General features: G+C 42.4%; 1 protein-coding gene across 1 annotated transcript in view; it reads right to left on the bottom strand.

Annotated features, from left to right (window-relative positions):
• Positions 1 to 566: 566 nt before the first annotated feature.
• The window catches only part of LOC143933768 (protein BTG3-like), a 31,295-nt gene continuing 18,477 nt past the window's right edge, over positions 567 to 13,384 (bottom strand). The window contains exons 2-5 of the mRNA XM_077456765.1: positions 12,719 to 12,919; positions 9,320 to 9,457; positions 7,902 to 8,118; positions 567 to 4,781 (exon numbers count right to left, since the gene is read on the bottom strand). Of these exons, the coding sequence (XP_077312891.1) occupies positions 4,584 to 4,781; positions 7,902 to 8,118; positions 9,320 to 9,457; positions 12,719 to 12,891 (726 nt within the window). The 5' untranslated portion in view covers positions 12,892 to 12,919 and the 3' untranslated portion in view covers positions 567 to 4,583. The remainder of the gene's footprint in view (positions 4,782 to 7,901; positions 8,119 to 9,319; positions 9,458 to 12,718; positions 12,920 to 13,384) is intronic.

Genomic DNA, 13,384 nt, shown 5'->3' with positions numbered 1-13,384 from the left:
GCATTCCAGTGGCTCATGAGAAAGCCAACCGCTGGTGTTTCAGTTTTTTTCTCCGTTTGCGCCGGTTTGCCCGAGAAACGATCCGAAGGTGCGTCCGGCTGCTCTCATAGGCGTTCAAAGAGCTCTTTGATCAACTCTATGGCCTTGGAAGACCGGAGCAACGCCATGACGTCACTTCCGGTTCAGGCTAGAAGTATATATATATATATATATATATATATTTTTTTTTTTTTTTTTTAAAGCAAAAGATCAAAAAAACTAAGGTAAGGAAAAGATTTGGGAAGAGACTACTTCAGCACTGTGGCAGCCAGGCAACTGTCATTTTCTAGAGGAGATCCATAGCAAATTGGGATCCAGCATGGAAATATACCCCCTTCTGAGTGTCAGAGAGACATAGGAACTCCATAAACTCAAGAAGCCCCATCCACCTAAAACTGATGCTCTCTGTGCGGATTATAAACTAAAAATCACAACCAGAACCGTTTTTTGTTAGTAAAATTTTCTTTTTATATAATAAATATTCCATACAAAATATGTTACACAGGCTTAAAAAAAAAGAAGAAAAATATTAAAAACATATAAAAAGTATATTAACCACATGTACAGTGCAACACAATGGACAAAGCTTATTAATAACCAACATTGTGACATCCCATAATTTCAGCTATATACATTAAATAGCAAACTGTTAAATAAAAAAGGTTTTCTGTGCCTACACTGAACCTGTTAGTTAAATTACTAGAAAATCAACAACAAACACTTTGAGGTATATCTATAAAAAATAAATAAAAAAATTTGCAGAGCTATTCGTCCTATGAAACCGCGTGTACATTCTTCCAGTGCAAAGTCGAACGTCATAAGGCTTTTTTTCTCTCCAGGTCAAACGTTACTCATTCATTATAACTAGACTAGTTTGGGAAAATACAGCATTTAGCCACTAGATGGAGCTGTCATATCAAATATGAGTTATAATCATCAGCCCCACCTAGTGGCCATAAAGCAGTATTACACTGTATTTGACGAGAATAAATAACATTCAATCAGGACAGAAAATAGCCTTACAAGATTCGATTTTGCTCCGATTTGCAGAGGAGGAATGCGGTTTCACATGACAAATAGCTCTGCATTTTTTTTTATTTTTATTTTTTTTATAAATCCACCCTTTATTAAGAGCCCTGAGCAAATGAGACGCAGGTAGGAGACCCAAACCAGCTGAGAATCTTACTGCGGGGAACTGGAACGTCTTCAGCCTTGGAGGATGATGGGAGTTGTGGTTCAGCCACAGCCAGAGTCTCAGCATGGTCCTCTAAGATTCACATATTCTTCAATAGGGTAATATATAAATTAAATGCAACATTGTTTGAATTAAGCAGCACCACATATATCAATTCTAATATTTCAGGAATGATTATTTTATATACTATGAATTTATTTTTTTGGAATATTCATTATACATTAAAAAAAAAAGATGAAAAAATTTATATCCATACAGCTAATTTTAGTCTTACAGCTTCCTCTGCTTACATAGCTCATGGGCAACCATATTGTGAGCAATAAACACACTTACAACAATTCCTGGCACCCACAAGGTACAGGATTATCCAATAGGGGGCACTGTGCCCACCCCACACACACAGATTTCTCCTTTCTTCCTGTTGTCCATTACCCTTTACCTGCACGGGAAGCAAGGGGAAATTCTACAAGGACACCTCTCTTATGATACTAGAAAATGTGTTATTATTAATTCTGGGGGGGGGGTTCCTGACAACGTCTGTCTGAAACACATCACTTATTTGGGAGATTTTCATTCACTTCCTGTGTCCACAAGAAAAAAGAAAAAAAAGAAAGCCAGATAGACAGGAATTTAGGAGATTTTGCCTTACTCCCTGTTCTGTTTGACACAGGCCAAATAGACAGGAATTTAGGAAATTTCCCTTACTTCCTGTTCTGTGTGACACAGGCCAAATAGACAGGAATTTAGGAAATTTCCCTTACTTCCTGTTCTGTGTGACACTGGCCAAATAGACAGGAATTTAGGAAATTTCCCTTTACTTCTTGTTCTATCTGCAGCCCGTCAAACAGATTTTCTTAATTTCCTGTTCTATTGTCTAATAAAAAAAAGAAAACAGTAGGTCAGGACATTTTCATTCACTTCCTGCCTTTTTCCAACACCTACACAGGAATTTAGGAGTTTTACTTCACCTCCTGTTCTATACGAAATCCAAAAAGGCAGGAATTGTGGAAATTTACCTTCTCCTACACAGGAAATCAAGGGATTTTCCTCGACTTCCTGTTCTGTCGGACTCAAATAAAATAGACCACAAGTAAAGAGAAATCCACAAAATCAGGATACAGTAATGAACCCTGGCATGGGTTCTGAACTCATCACTCTATTCAAACCTAAAAAACAATAAAGCTTTGGCTAAAGGGCACTGCATTACCAATATCTACCACTAGATGGCATAACAGTAAAGGAGATATTGTGTAATGTGGCATCTTACGTTGGCCTATACATTTTACATATATATATATATATATATATACAGTGTATGATTCATGCTTTTGTGAGACATGGTGCTTCTATGATGTTTTAATATGCTTATGTTGCAATAAAGGAGCTTGTAAGATAATGAAATACGTTCTTCTACACTTTGGAAATCAGAGCTCACTCACCATTGGACACACATGAATCATTTCTCTATGCAGGCATATATGATCTGTAGTGAGGTAGGTGCACTGCCATTTCTACCACTTAAAGTGTATGTATAGCCAAAGCTTTTTTGTGCTCATCCTTTGGAGAGATTAGTCTTCACTTGCTGTCCTGCAGACGCAACAGGAAGGAAAAGGAAATTTCCACAAAGTAAGGGTAATTTCCATCTTGATTGTCACTGGAACCAGTGTTCCCATCGGAGGATGTTCCCTCAACCCATGTTCTGATGACAGTTTTGGCTAAACACACACTTTAAAGCAGACCTTCCACTTCAATGAAGAGATCTGCGTATTCAAGCTAACCCCTCCCCTTCCATGAAACGGTGGATAAAAAGATAAAATTAACCTGTAGGGGGAGTAAAAGTTAGATAATATACTTGCCGTTCCATGGCTTCTGGCCAGATCTCAGAGAACGTTGAGTAGCCCCAATCTTGCAAAAAGACAATCCCGCGCTGTGCCAGATTTGGGCCACTCAACGTTCTCAAAGATCTGTCTGGAAGGAGGATGACATCAATCCTTACACTAAGGAAGCCAAGGAAAGGCAAGTCATTTTTATCTAACCATTTTTTTCTCCCACAGGTTCTTCCAAAAAACGGGAGGCACCTAGGATAAATGGACAAATTGAGAAACAGACAATGCCCAGACCAATACCCAAGGAGAGCCAGCAGAAGGTGCTGGGTTGTAGGGTCTTCCCAACACCCGAGGACAACAGGAAGAAAGGAAATGAAAGCTGGCAACTCGCTCTTTTTCAAATACTGAAATTTTATTGCAGATGGAGTACAAAAAATACAGCAGCTTGTGCATTTCGGCTGTTAGCTTTAGTCATAGCCATTATTGGCAATGAATAAGGCAAAACGCGTAAGTTGCAGTATTTTTTATACTCTGCCTACGATCAAATTTCAATATTCGGTAGAACAAGTTGCCAGCTTTTATCTCCTTTCCTCATAGGATAAGCTGACTTTGCCTAAAGTGTGAGATTCACCTCAAAGGAGAAACATTTTCATGAAAGCAGAGAGCCTTGCGGACAAGCAGAACTTTGGAAATTAGTCATTGGGAACGAAGTTCCATGCAAACAAGCAGGCAAAGCAGATATTTAGAAGGCTTTAGCACACCAGAAAGATGTCCTGCATCTCTGGAGGCTTCAAGCACACATCTGATATAGAAGGTGTCCACAGCGAGTAGTGCAAGCCAAAGCAAAGTTTCTGGTGTCTAGATTCATGAGGTTATAAAACAAAATATTTAGCTGTATGGATTTTTTGACCAAAATGATGGCATTTAAGGGCCTTAAAACTTTCACAGTCACCAACTTCGGCCATGGACTGAACCACAATGTAAAATCCCAGGTCTGGGGGAACGATCCCATAGATGTACGCCACCTACAGCATAGGCCCCCATCCACCAAACCATTAACATGCAAAAATTAAGAGGATATGGAGAAACAAAAAGATGCAGGTGGAACAATAGAGGTCACATTTAGAAAAACATGACTGTGCTTGTCTAAGATATTGTATCTCAGTACTCCAATTTCCTCATCACCAGTAGTAGGAAACCAAATATCAGGTGAGACGTCAATCACCCATATAGGAATACCTCTTATGGTGTTCAGCTACATACTACATCATCCTAAATCACTTCCAGTGTGTTATCAGCCATGCTTCTGAGCAGAGATTTTGTGCTAATAAATTAATAAAAAAAAAAAAAAAAACTGTCTCAGTAGTTTCTTTCTGAGTTTTTGCATGAAAAATATCAGTTTTGGACCTTCGAGAAGGTCAACCTGTGAGATGATCTCCATTGGCTCAAAATCATCTTCCAAGAGGTGAATAGTTGAGGTCTTCTAGCGGTTGAATCACAAGGGTCCGTACAAATCACACAGTTTAGCTTTTGGCAGGAGGTGGGGACTTCTTGGACTTCCATTTACGATAGCCGCCCTTAGTCCTCATGCTGTGAAAGTACTTCGGGACCAAGTAATAGACCGTCATGGGCTGGTAGGTTGGAATAAAGCTTAAAGCATTTCTGGGATATTGGTAGTAGACTGTGGAAGCTGGAGCTGGGCTGTAGTAATATTGGGCACCCTGCCATTCAAAAAAACAAAAAACAAAACACAACTGTTAGTAAAAGGAACCCAATAGCATCAACGCATTAAAAGGTATGTGTGATGATCTTCTAAAAAAAAGTCCTTCATTAGGGCTCATGCACACTTCTCTAAATGCCCTTCCATGTTAGCCAATGTGTCCATATACACATAGGCGTTTATCGGAGTCTAGAGGCAGAAACAAAAAAACATCACTTATACGTTCCAGAGGGGAATGTTTTGGTAGAAAAAACGTCCAACGCGCCTAAACGCGGGCAAAAGCTTCTAAAAGCACCTAAGCACGTTTGGCTTTTCATTTTATTAGCCACAATAAAATCAATATTTAAATAAATAATCTTGGCTGCCAATAAAATGAATAAACACCCAAGGCATTGACGCACCTAAATGGGCCTAAACGCGTTTCTGAAAAAAAAAAAAACATTTACAAGAGCCAGTGTGCATGAGGCCTAATGGTAATTATTTGTAAAATATATTATAAAATGATTACAAATATTTTTCTTTTTTTTCCATTCAAAGTATAAACGTTGGCACATACACACATAATATGCAGTGCCTTGAAAAAGTTTTCATACCCCCTTGAAATGTTCCACATTTTGTAATTTTACATCCAAAAACGTCAATGTATTTTATTGGAATTTTATTTGATAGACCATCACAAAGTGGCACATAATTGTGAAGCGGAAGGAGAATGATAAATGGTTTTCAACATTTTTTTACAAAGAAATATGTGAAAAGGGTTGCGTGCATATGCATTCAGCCCCCTTTACTCTGATACCCCTAACTAAAATCTCTAGTGGAAAATCTAGTGGAACTAATTGCCTTCAGAAGTCACCTCATTACTAAATAGAGCCCACCTAAATGTAAGTTAATCCCAGTATAAATACAGCTGTTCTGTGAGGCCCTTGGAGGTTTGTTAGGGAACCTTAGAGAACAAACTGCACCATGAAGGCCAAGGAACACACCAGGTCTGGGATAAAGTTGTGGAGAAGTGTAAAGAAGGGTTAGGTTACACAAAAATATCCCAAGCTTTGAACATCTCACGGAGAACTGTTCAATCCATCATCCGCAAATGGAAAGATAATGGCACGACTGCAAACCTACCAAGACATGGCCGTCCACCTAAACTGACAGGCCGGGCAAGGAGAGCATTAATCAGAGAAGCAGCTCTGGAGGAGCTGAAGAGATCCACAGCTCAGGTGGGAGAATCTGTCCACAGGACAAATATTAGTCGTGCTCTCCACAAATCTGGCCTTTATGGAAGAGTGGCAAGAAGAAAGACATTGGTGAAAGAAAGCAATAAGAAGTCCCATTTGCAGTTTGCAAGAAGCCATGTGGGGGACACAGCAAACATGTGGAAGAAGGTGCTCTGGTCAGATGAGACCAAAATTGAACTTTTTGGCCTTAAAGCAAAACGTTATGTGGGGTGGAAAACTAACACTGCACATAACCCTGAGCACACCATCCCCACCGTGAAACATGGTGGTGGCAGAATCATGTTGGGGGGACGCTTTTCTTCAGCAGGGACAGGGAAGCTGGTCAGAGTTCATGGTAAGATGAATGGAGCCAAATACAGGGCAATCTTAGAAGAAAACCTGTTCACCTTCCAGCAGGACAATGACACTAAACATACAGCCAGAGCTACAATGGAATGCTTTAGATCAAAGCATATTCATGTGTTGGCCCTTGTACACACGGTCGGAGATTCCGACAACCAAATCCGTCGGATTTTGTCAGACAGATCTTGTCCGAAACTGTTGCATACACACGGTCAGACAAAGTTGTCGGAAAATCCGATTTTTCAGAACGTGATGACGTAATTTCGTTACGACGGGACTACGTTCAGGCTAGTAGCCAATAGCTTTGATGTAGGAATTTGATCTGAGCATGCGTGGCACTTTGTCCGATCGGAATTCTCTACACATGATCAGAGTATGTCCGATCGGAGCATTTTGTCGGAAAATATTTCCGGCAAGTTGGAGAATTTGGTCCGACGGAAACAGTCCGATGCAGACCACACACAGTCGGAATACCCGACAAAATGCTCCGATCGGACACATTCCGTCGGAATCTCCAACCGTGTGTACAAGGGCTTAGAATGACCCAGTCCAGACCTAAATCCAATTAAGAATCTGTGGCAAGACTTGAAAATTGCTGCTCACAGGTGGTAAAGGTAGTAGAGACATGCCCAAAAATTCTTGCAGCTGTAATTCCAGCAAAACGTGGTTCTACAAAGTATTGACATTGTGTTGTTCTATCACATAAAATCCGAATAAAATACATTTACGTTTTTGTTTCTACTGTGACAAAATGTGGAAAATTTCAAGGCATATGAATAGTTTTTCAAGGTACTGTATATAATATATATATATATATATATATATATACACACACACACACACATTTATTTAATTTTTTATATTATTATTATTATTAATTAAAAAATATATATATGGGTTAGGTACTGATGATGGGTGACCTGGCTCACACTCTTCCAATTCATTCAACAGGCCTTCAGTAGAGTTGAGTTCAAGGCTCTATGAAGGCCACTCAAGTTCTTTTCACACTATATTTGGCAAACCATGCCTCTATGAGTGATAAAACGGAAACCAAAATTATTATAGCTTGCTTTAAATATATATGCAGTAGATATAACTCATAATAAAAAAAATTCTAATGCCATTTCCTTTTCTTTAATGAAAGGGTGGAGAGGAACCAAAAAGATAAGATGACTCAAATAACTGAATCACTTACAGAAAAATGTGAAATCGGTGACTCATAACTCTAGTTTAAACAATTATCAGGGAGATCCGGGTTTGTGGGAAACCTATGACACGTGTGGCTCTAGCAAAACAATTTACCTCCTACAATTCCCAGCAGTTGAATAAAGTTTGATTCATAACAATGTGCTTAGGATAGCACAGACTATAGTAGCACATCAGGTCTAGCAGAATGGAGAAGCCAGGGTCAAACCAAAGGAAAACCCAATCATTGCATTGAGTTGGTATGGTCCAACTGTATGAATTTTCTCTCAAAATACAAAAAGGTCAAGAATGGTTGCCTCCATGTTTCTCTAATGACTGGTGTACTTTTAACCACTTACAAGTTTTTGGGTGTCTATCCCTGGGGTGGTCTTCTTGTCCTTGCTGATAACACTTTCTTCATCCTCGCTGGAGCACTCCGATGGCGATCCGGTGGTGTCTGAGCCATCAGAGTGATAGTCTGAGGTCTCCAGGTCAGATTTGTCTGAACTTTGATCCTTCTTGGACTTTTCGGGCTCAAAAGCCTTCACAATAAAGGGGCTACAGCTCTCTCCAAGCCTGGGGAAATAGAACAGCAGAGGTAAATGACACCTGCCAAGGTCACCATCATAAACGCATCGTAAACTTAGCATTTATATGAATCAACTCAGCCCCATAAAACTTTAAGACAACAATCTGAACTCCGGGCACACAGTTGTGAAATGTCCCATCTTCCAATGAATTTGTAATTCTGGCCAGCTAGTTTTGTGATTTATACACCCCTGCTAGACAGTACAGCCAGGAAAGTGATGCCACTTTCTTTGTTAGGGCTAATTTACACTTCCTTCGGCTTTAACACACCCACTGCTTCAACTTGCTTTTTTTTATGCTTCTGTGATGCTTTTTTGAAGCTTTAATGAAGCTTGGCAAATGCCCTGTGTGTTTATTTTCTGTGTTTTAAAGGGGCCCAGTAGAACCCCAGCTCAGTAGTACCCCTGTACAGCAGATCCTTAGCTCATTAATACCCATGTTCAGCAGATCACCAGCTTATTGGTACTCACGTATCGCAGATTCCCTGCTCAGAAGTACCGCCAGCTTTGCTGATCTACCACTCAGTAGTAAGCCCCAGCTCTGCTGATCTACCACTCAGTAGTAAGCCCCAGCTCTGCTGATCTACCACTCAGTAGTAAGCCCCAGCTCTGCTGATCTACCACTCAGTAGTAAGCCCCAGCTCTGCTGATCTACCACTCAGTAGTAAGCCCCAGCTCTGCTGATCTACCACTCAGTAGTAAGCCCCAGCTCTGCTGATCTACCACTCAGTAGTAAGCCCCAGCTCTGCTGATCCCCTACCCAATAGTAAGCCCCAGCTCTGCTGATGCTCTACTCAGTAGTAAGCCCCAGCTCTGCTGATCTACCACTCAGTAGTAAGCCCCAGCTCTGCTGATCCCCTACCCAATAGTAAGCCCCAGCTCTGCTGATGCTCTACTCAGTAGTAAGCCCCAGCTCTGCTGATCTACCACTCAGTAGTAAGCCCCAGCTCTGCTGATCCCCTACCCAATAGTAAGCCCCAGCTCTGCTGATGCTCTACTCAGTAGTAAGCCCCAGCTCTGCTGATCTACCACTCAGTAGTAAGCCCCAGCTCTGCTGATCCCCTACCCAATAGTAAGCCTCAGCTCTGCTGATGCTCTACTCAGTAGTAAGCCCCAGCTCTGCTGATCCTCCACTCAGTAGCAACCCCCAGCTCTGTAGAGTGGACTACAGTCCCTTAGGTATGACTTACCTACAGCTGACCTCTTTGGGGTCAATCCAGATGGACATGTGTTTGGGCAGAGCAAGCTGTGAGCAGCGCAGGCCACTCCTGACACAGGCCTGTAATACAGAGTCATCCAACAAGAGGTTTTTCTCGATCCTTACACACCTGAAATAATAAGAAAGGCACAGGATTAGCAGGCACTTGTAGGAAGGTTCTGGACAAGGTGTGTTAACATTCAAGGATAAAGCCCAACTCTAGTCAAAGTGTTCTTTATAGCTTGGTTGATGGGAAAGAGTTAGAACCTAAGCTTGTTTATGTTTTTGCATTTCCTTTCACTTCCTGTCTGTGTGACACCCGGATGAACAATAAAAGAAACTGGTGCCACTGGGAAAGGAAGGCACAGACAACGATAATAACCTTACAACTGCATTAACTAGGACCCTCATTCTTAACCAAGGTTCTGTGGAACCCTAGGGATCCTCCAGAATTTGCTATGGTTTCCTTGAGCTGTGACTGATCAAGCTCCCATTTAATAGTATCGTTCCAGAGACAATGTTCTTTTCATCTATCTGAAGGGTGGCTATCTGACCAGCACTGTACATGGGGCATTTTTCCCACTGGCCACCAATGGAATGGGCATTTCATTCCAATTCAATTCGATTCAATTCAATTCAAGTTGCCTAAAACCTGAAAATGTCTCCAAGGGTTCCAATGGGGTAAAAAGGTTGGGAAAGGTTGGCTTAGGAGGAGCATTGGTAGCATCCACATTTCTCTAATGACATGTTTTTTTAGATAGGGGTAATCTTCCTAATGGCTACCAATTGTAAGGGTCATTTTTTCCACTAACCTCAATAAAGTGGTTTAATCATGGGTTCCCTAAGACCTGAAAATAATTTCAAGGGTTCCAATGGGGTAAAATGGTTGTGAATGGCTGGTTTGGGAGGAGCATTGGTAGCCTCCACATTTACATATTACTGGCCACCAGTGTAAGGAGTGTTTTAAAAAGATTCAAGTACTCAAAGGCCAGACTGCCTAAAACGGTTTTAGTTGTACATAGAGCCTGGTGGGCTGGGTCAATACAGGTTTCTTCCATATTTTAGATGTTTAGATGTGTGAACAGTGGCATCACACAGCCATAAATCCCAGCTCTGTTCCTGTCCACCTGGAAGCATTTGGTGTTCCTGCCCACCATTGTGTGTCTCAGCTTCCGGTTACATTCCCCATTATATAAAATATAGCAAAGATTGCAGGAACTCCTCATAATGGCCAGAGCAGGTGTGGAGACCCGGAAACTCAGTGCCAAGATGGTGGAAATGCCTCATAGAACTCAGCATTGAGACGGTGGACGCTCCTAATAATGGCCAGAGCAGGTGTATGGACCTGCCAACTGAGCGCCAATACCGTGGCAACGTCTCATAATGTCCAGAGCAAGTGTGCAAACCCAGGAACTCAGCGCCGGGACGGTGGAAATGACACATAATGGTGAGCAGGTGTGCAGATCCAGGAAATCAGAGCCATTAAGGTGGGAACTCCTCACAATGGCCAGAGCAGGTGTGCAGACCCAGGAACTCAGTGCCAAGATGGTGGAAATGCTTCACTGAACTCAGCACCAGGATGGTGGGAACACCTCACAATGGCCAGAACAGGTGTATAGACCCGGAAAATCAGAGCCAGGATGGTGGAAATACCTCATAATGGCCTGAGCAGGTGTGCAGACCTGGGAGCTCAGTGCCAAGATGGTGAAAATGCCTCATAGAACTCAGCACCGGGATGGTGGAAGCTCCTCATAATGGTCAGAGCAGGTGTATTGACCCAGCAACTTAGCGGCAATACGGTGGCAACGCCTCATAATGGGCAGAGCAAGTATGCGGACCTGGGAACTCAGCGCCGGGACGCTGGAAATTACACATAATGGCAAGCAGGTGTGCAGATCCAGGAACTCAGCGCCAGGATGGTGGGAACTCCTCACAATGGCCAGAGCAGGTGTGCAGACCCAGGAACTCAGTGCCAAGCTGGTGGAAATGCTTCATTGAACGCAGCGCCAGGATAGTAGGAACGCCTCACAATGGCAAGAACAGGTGTATAGACCCGGAAACTCAGCGCCAGGATGGTGGCAATGCCTCATAATGGCCAGAGCGGGTGTGCAGACCCAGGAACTCAGAGCCAGGACAGTGGAAATGGTTCATAATGGCGATCAGGTGTGCAGACCCAGGAACTCAGCGCCGGGACAGTCAAAATGCCTCATAATGTCCAGAGCAGGTGTGAAGACCCAGGAATTCAGGCCAGGAACTCCTCATAATGGCCAGAGCAGGTGTGAAGACCCAGGAATTCAGGCCAGGAACTCCTCATAATGGCCAGAGCAAGTGTGCATACCTGGGAACTCAGTGCCATGATGGTGGATATGCCTCATAGAACTCAACCCTGGGACGGTGGGAACTTCTCATAATGGCTAGAGCAGGTGTACGGACCCGGCAACTCAGCGCCAGGACGGTGGGAACGCCTCATAATGGCCAGGGCAGGTGTGCAGACCCGTGAACTCAGCGCCGGGATGCTGGAAATGGCTCATAATTGGGCAGAACAGATTTCCGGCCTTAAGAAGCAATAGCAGAAATCTCACCGATGGAGGCCCCAAGAAACAAAAGAGAGTGTTAGATGGTTTACCGTTGCAAAATTTACCAAAATTTCCAACATCAGTTGTGTGTGAACTGACCTTTTAACGTGACATTTTGTTGAACATTTCGGGAGGGTTTTTTTTTTTTTTTTTAAATGATTGTGTAAACATGAGAACAAAAAGAGGAAGCAGACTGGACGAAATTGGGAAGGATCTCTGTGAATGGGGATTTATCGAAAAATACCGATGCCCTCTCCCTAGTGCAATGGTAATTTTGTATGTGTCACTTGTGTTGTCCCAGCAGCTCTTATACCTCCAGCGATCCTGGTCATCGTTGTCTGAGAATATTATATGCAATATGGGAATTAAGCAGCTTTCACATATATTTTTGCTCTACTAGAAAATATTTAAAGGGAATGTACAGGTTTGTATAATAGTCCCCCCCCCCCCCCCCCCCCCCCTGGTCATGGTGGTTTTTTTGAACTATGGCTTTGGCATGGGGCAGGTTCCTAAAAAATTCCATCCTCCCCAGCATTATGAAGGCCCCTTCCCTTCCCATTCAGCTGGAGCAGTCGCCCCAATGCCTACTTAAGTCATGAGGTGGCCCTCTTCATTCCCATGGATTGGGCATGTCTTGTATGGGGGGCATTCAGTATCTTCCTCCCCAGCCTGTCCTTGGCCTGCCCCATTCATTTATTAGGATTTAGTTGTTTCATGGAGGCTCAGCCTACGGAGGTCTTTCAATAAGCTAAGCCATGATCTGCCTGCATTGCCTAGACAGGCACAGTGACCCAGTGATGGCTTTTCCCTCTTACCTGTAGGCCTGTCCTTTCTGCGGGCTGTCCGGGTACCAATGTCCTTCGAATTTGTCGCACAGGATGGAGGTCAAAGTCTCCGTAAACTTTTCCACTTGCTTGCTGTCCAACTTTTGGTGACGATTGAGCAGCCTTACGATGTAAGACGCCCCAAGCTTAACCTCCTCGTGCATCTTCTCTAGTGCTATCTATCTCGCACTCCTGGAATAAACATATATACAACGTTAATGGACATATCCAAACTTTATTTATTCTCTGTGAATATACAAGAACATTAAAATAATACAAAAGCCACATTAATACAACTTAGCAGTAACTCACAAATGCAGGTCCCCCAAAACAAATATTCCCTTGTGTTAAAAAGAATATTGTACTTGTAAAGTGTTAGGGGGTCTAATTTGTGCATTTCTTATGAACAGCAGTGTCATCTAGTGGCCATAATGTGTCATTTTCCCAAAGCACTGCAGTAAGGAAAATCTCACATTATGGCCACTAGATGGAGCCGATGATCATAGGAAATACACATATTAGACACATTACAAGGATTATTTGCGATGGCTTTGTGGATGCCGAGGCATGCGCACAGCAAATTGTATTATAAATAGACCCATAAATAAATACAAACGCCCATGATTTTTTATAAAATACTTGTATGTGTCCTTTGTA

This window comes from Lithobates pipiens, unplaced genomic scaffold (genome assembly GCF_037356315.1).
Source record: "Lithobates pipiens isolate NorthernLeopardFrog02 unplaced genomic scaffold, aLitPip1_a1.2 Scaffold_27, whole genome shotgun sequence".
Lineage (NCBI taxonomy): Eukaryota > Metazoa > Chordata > Amphibia > Anura > Ranidae > Lithobates > Lithobates pipiens.
Note: the sequence above shows the minus strand (reverse complement) of the source record. Positions and strands in the feature narration are given on the sequence as shown.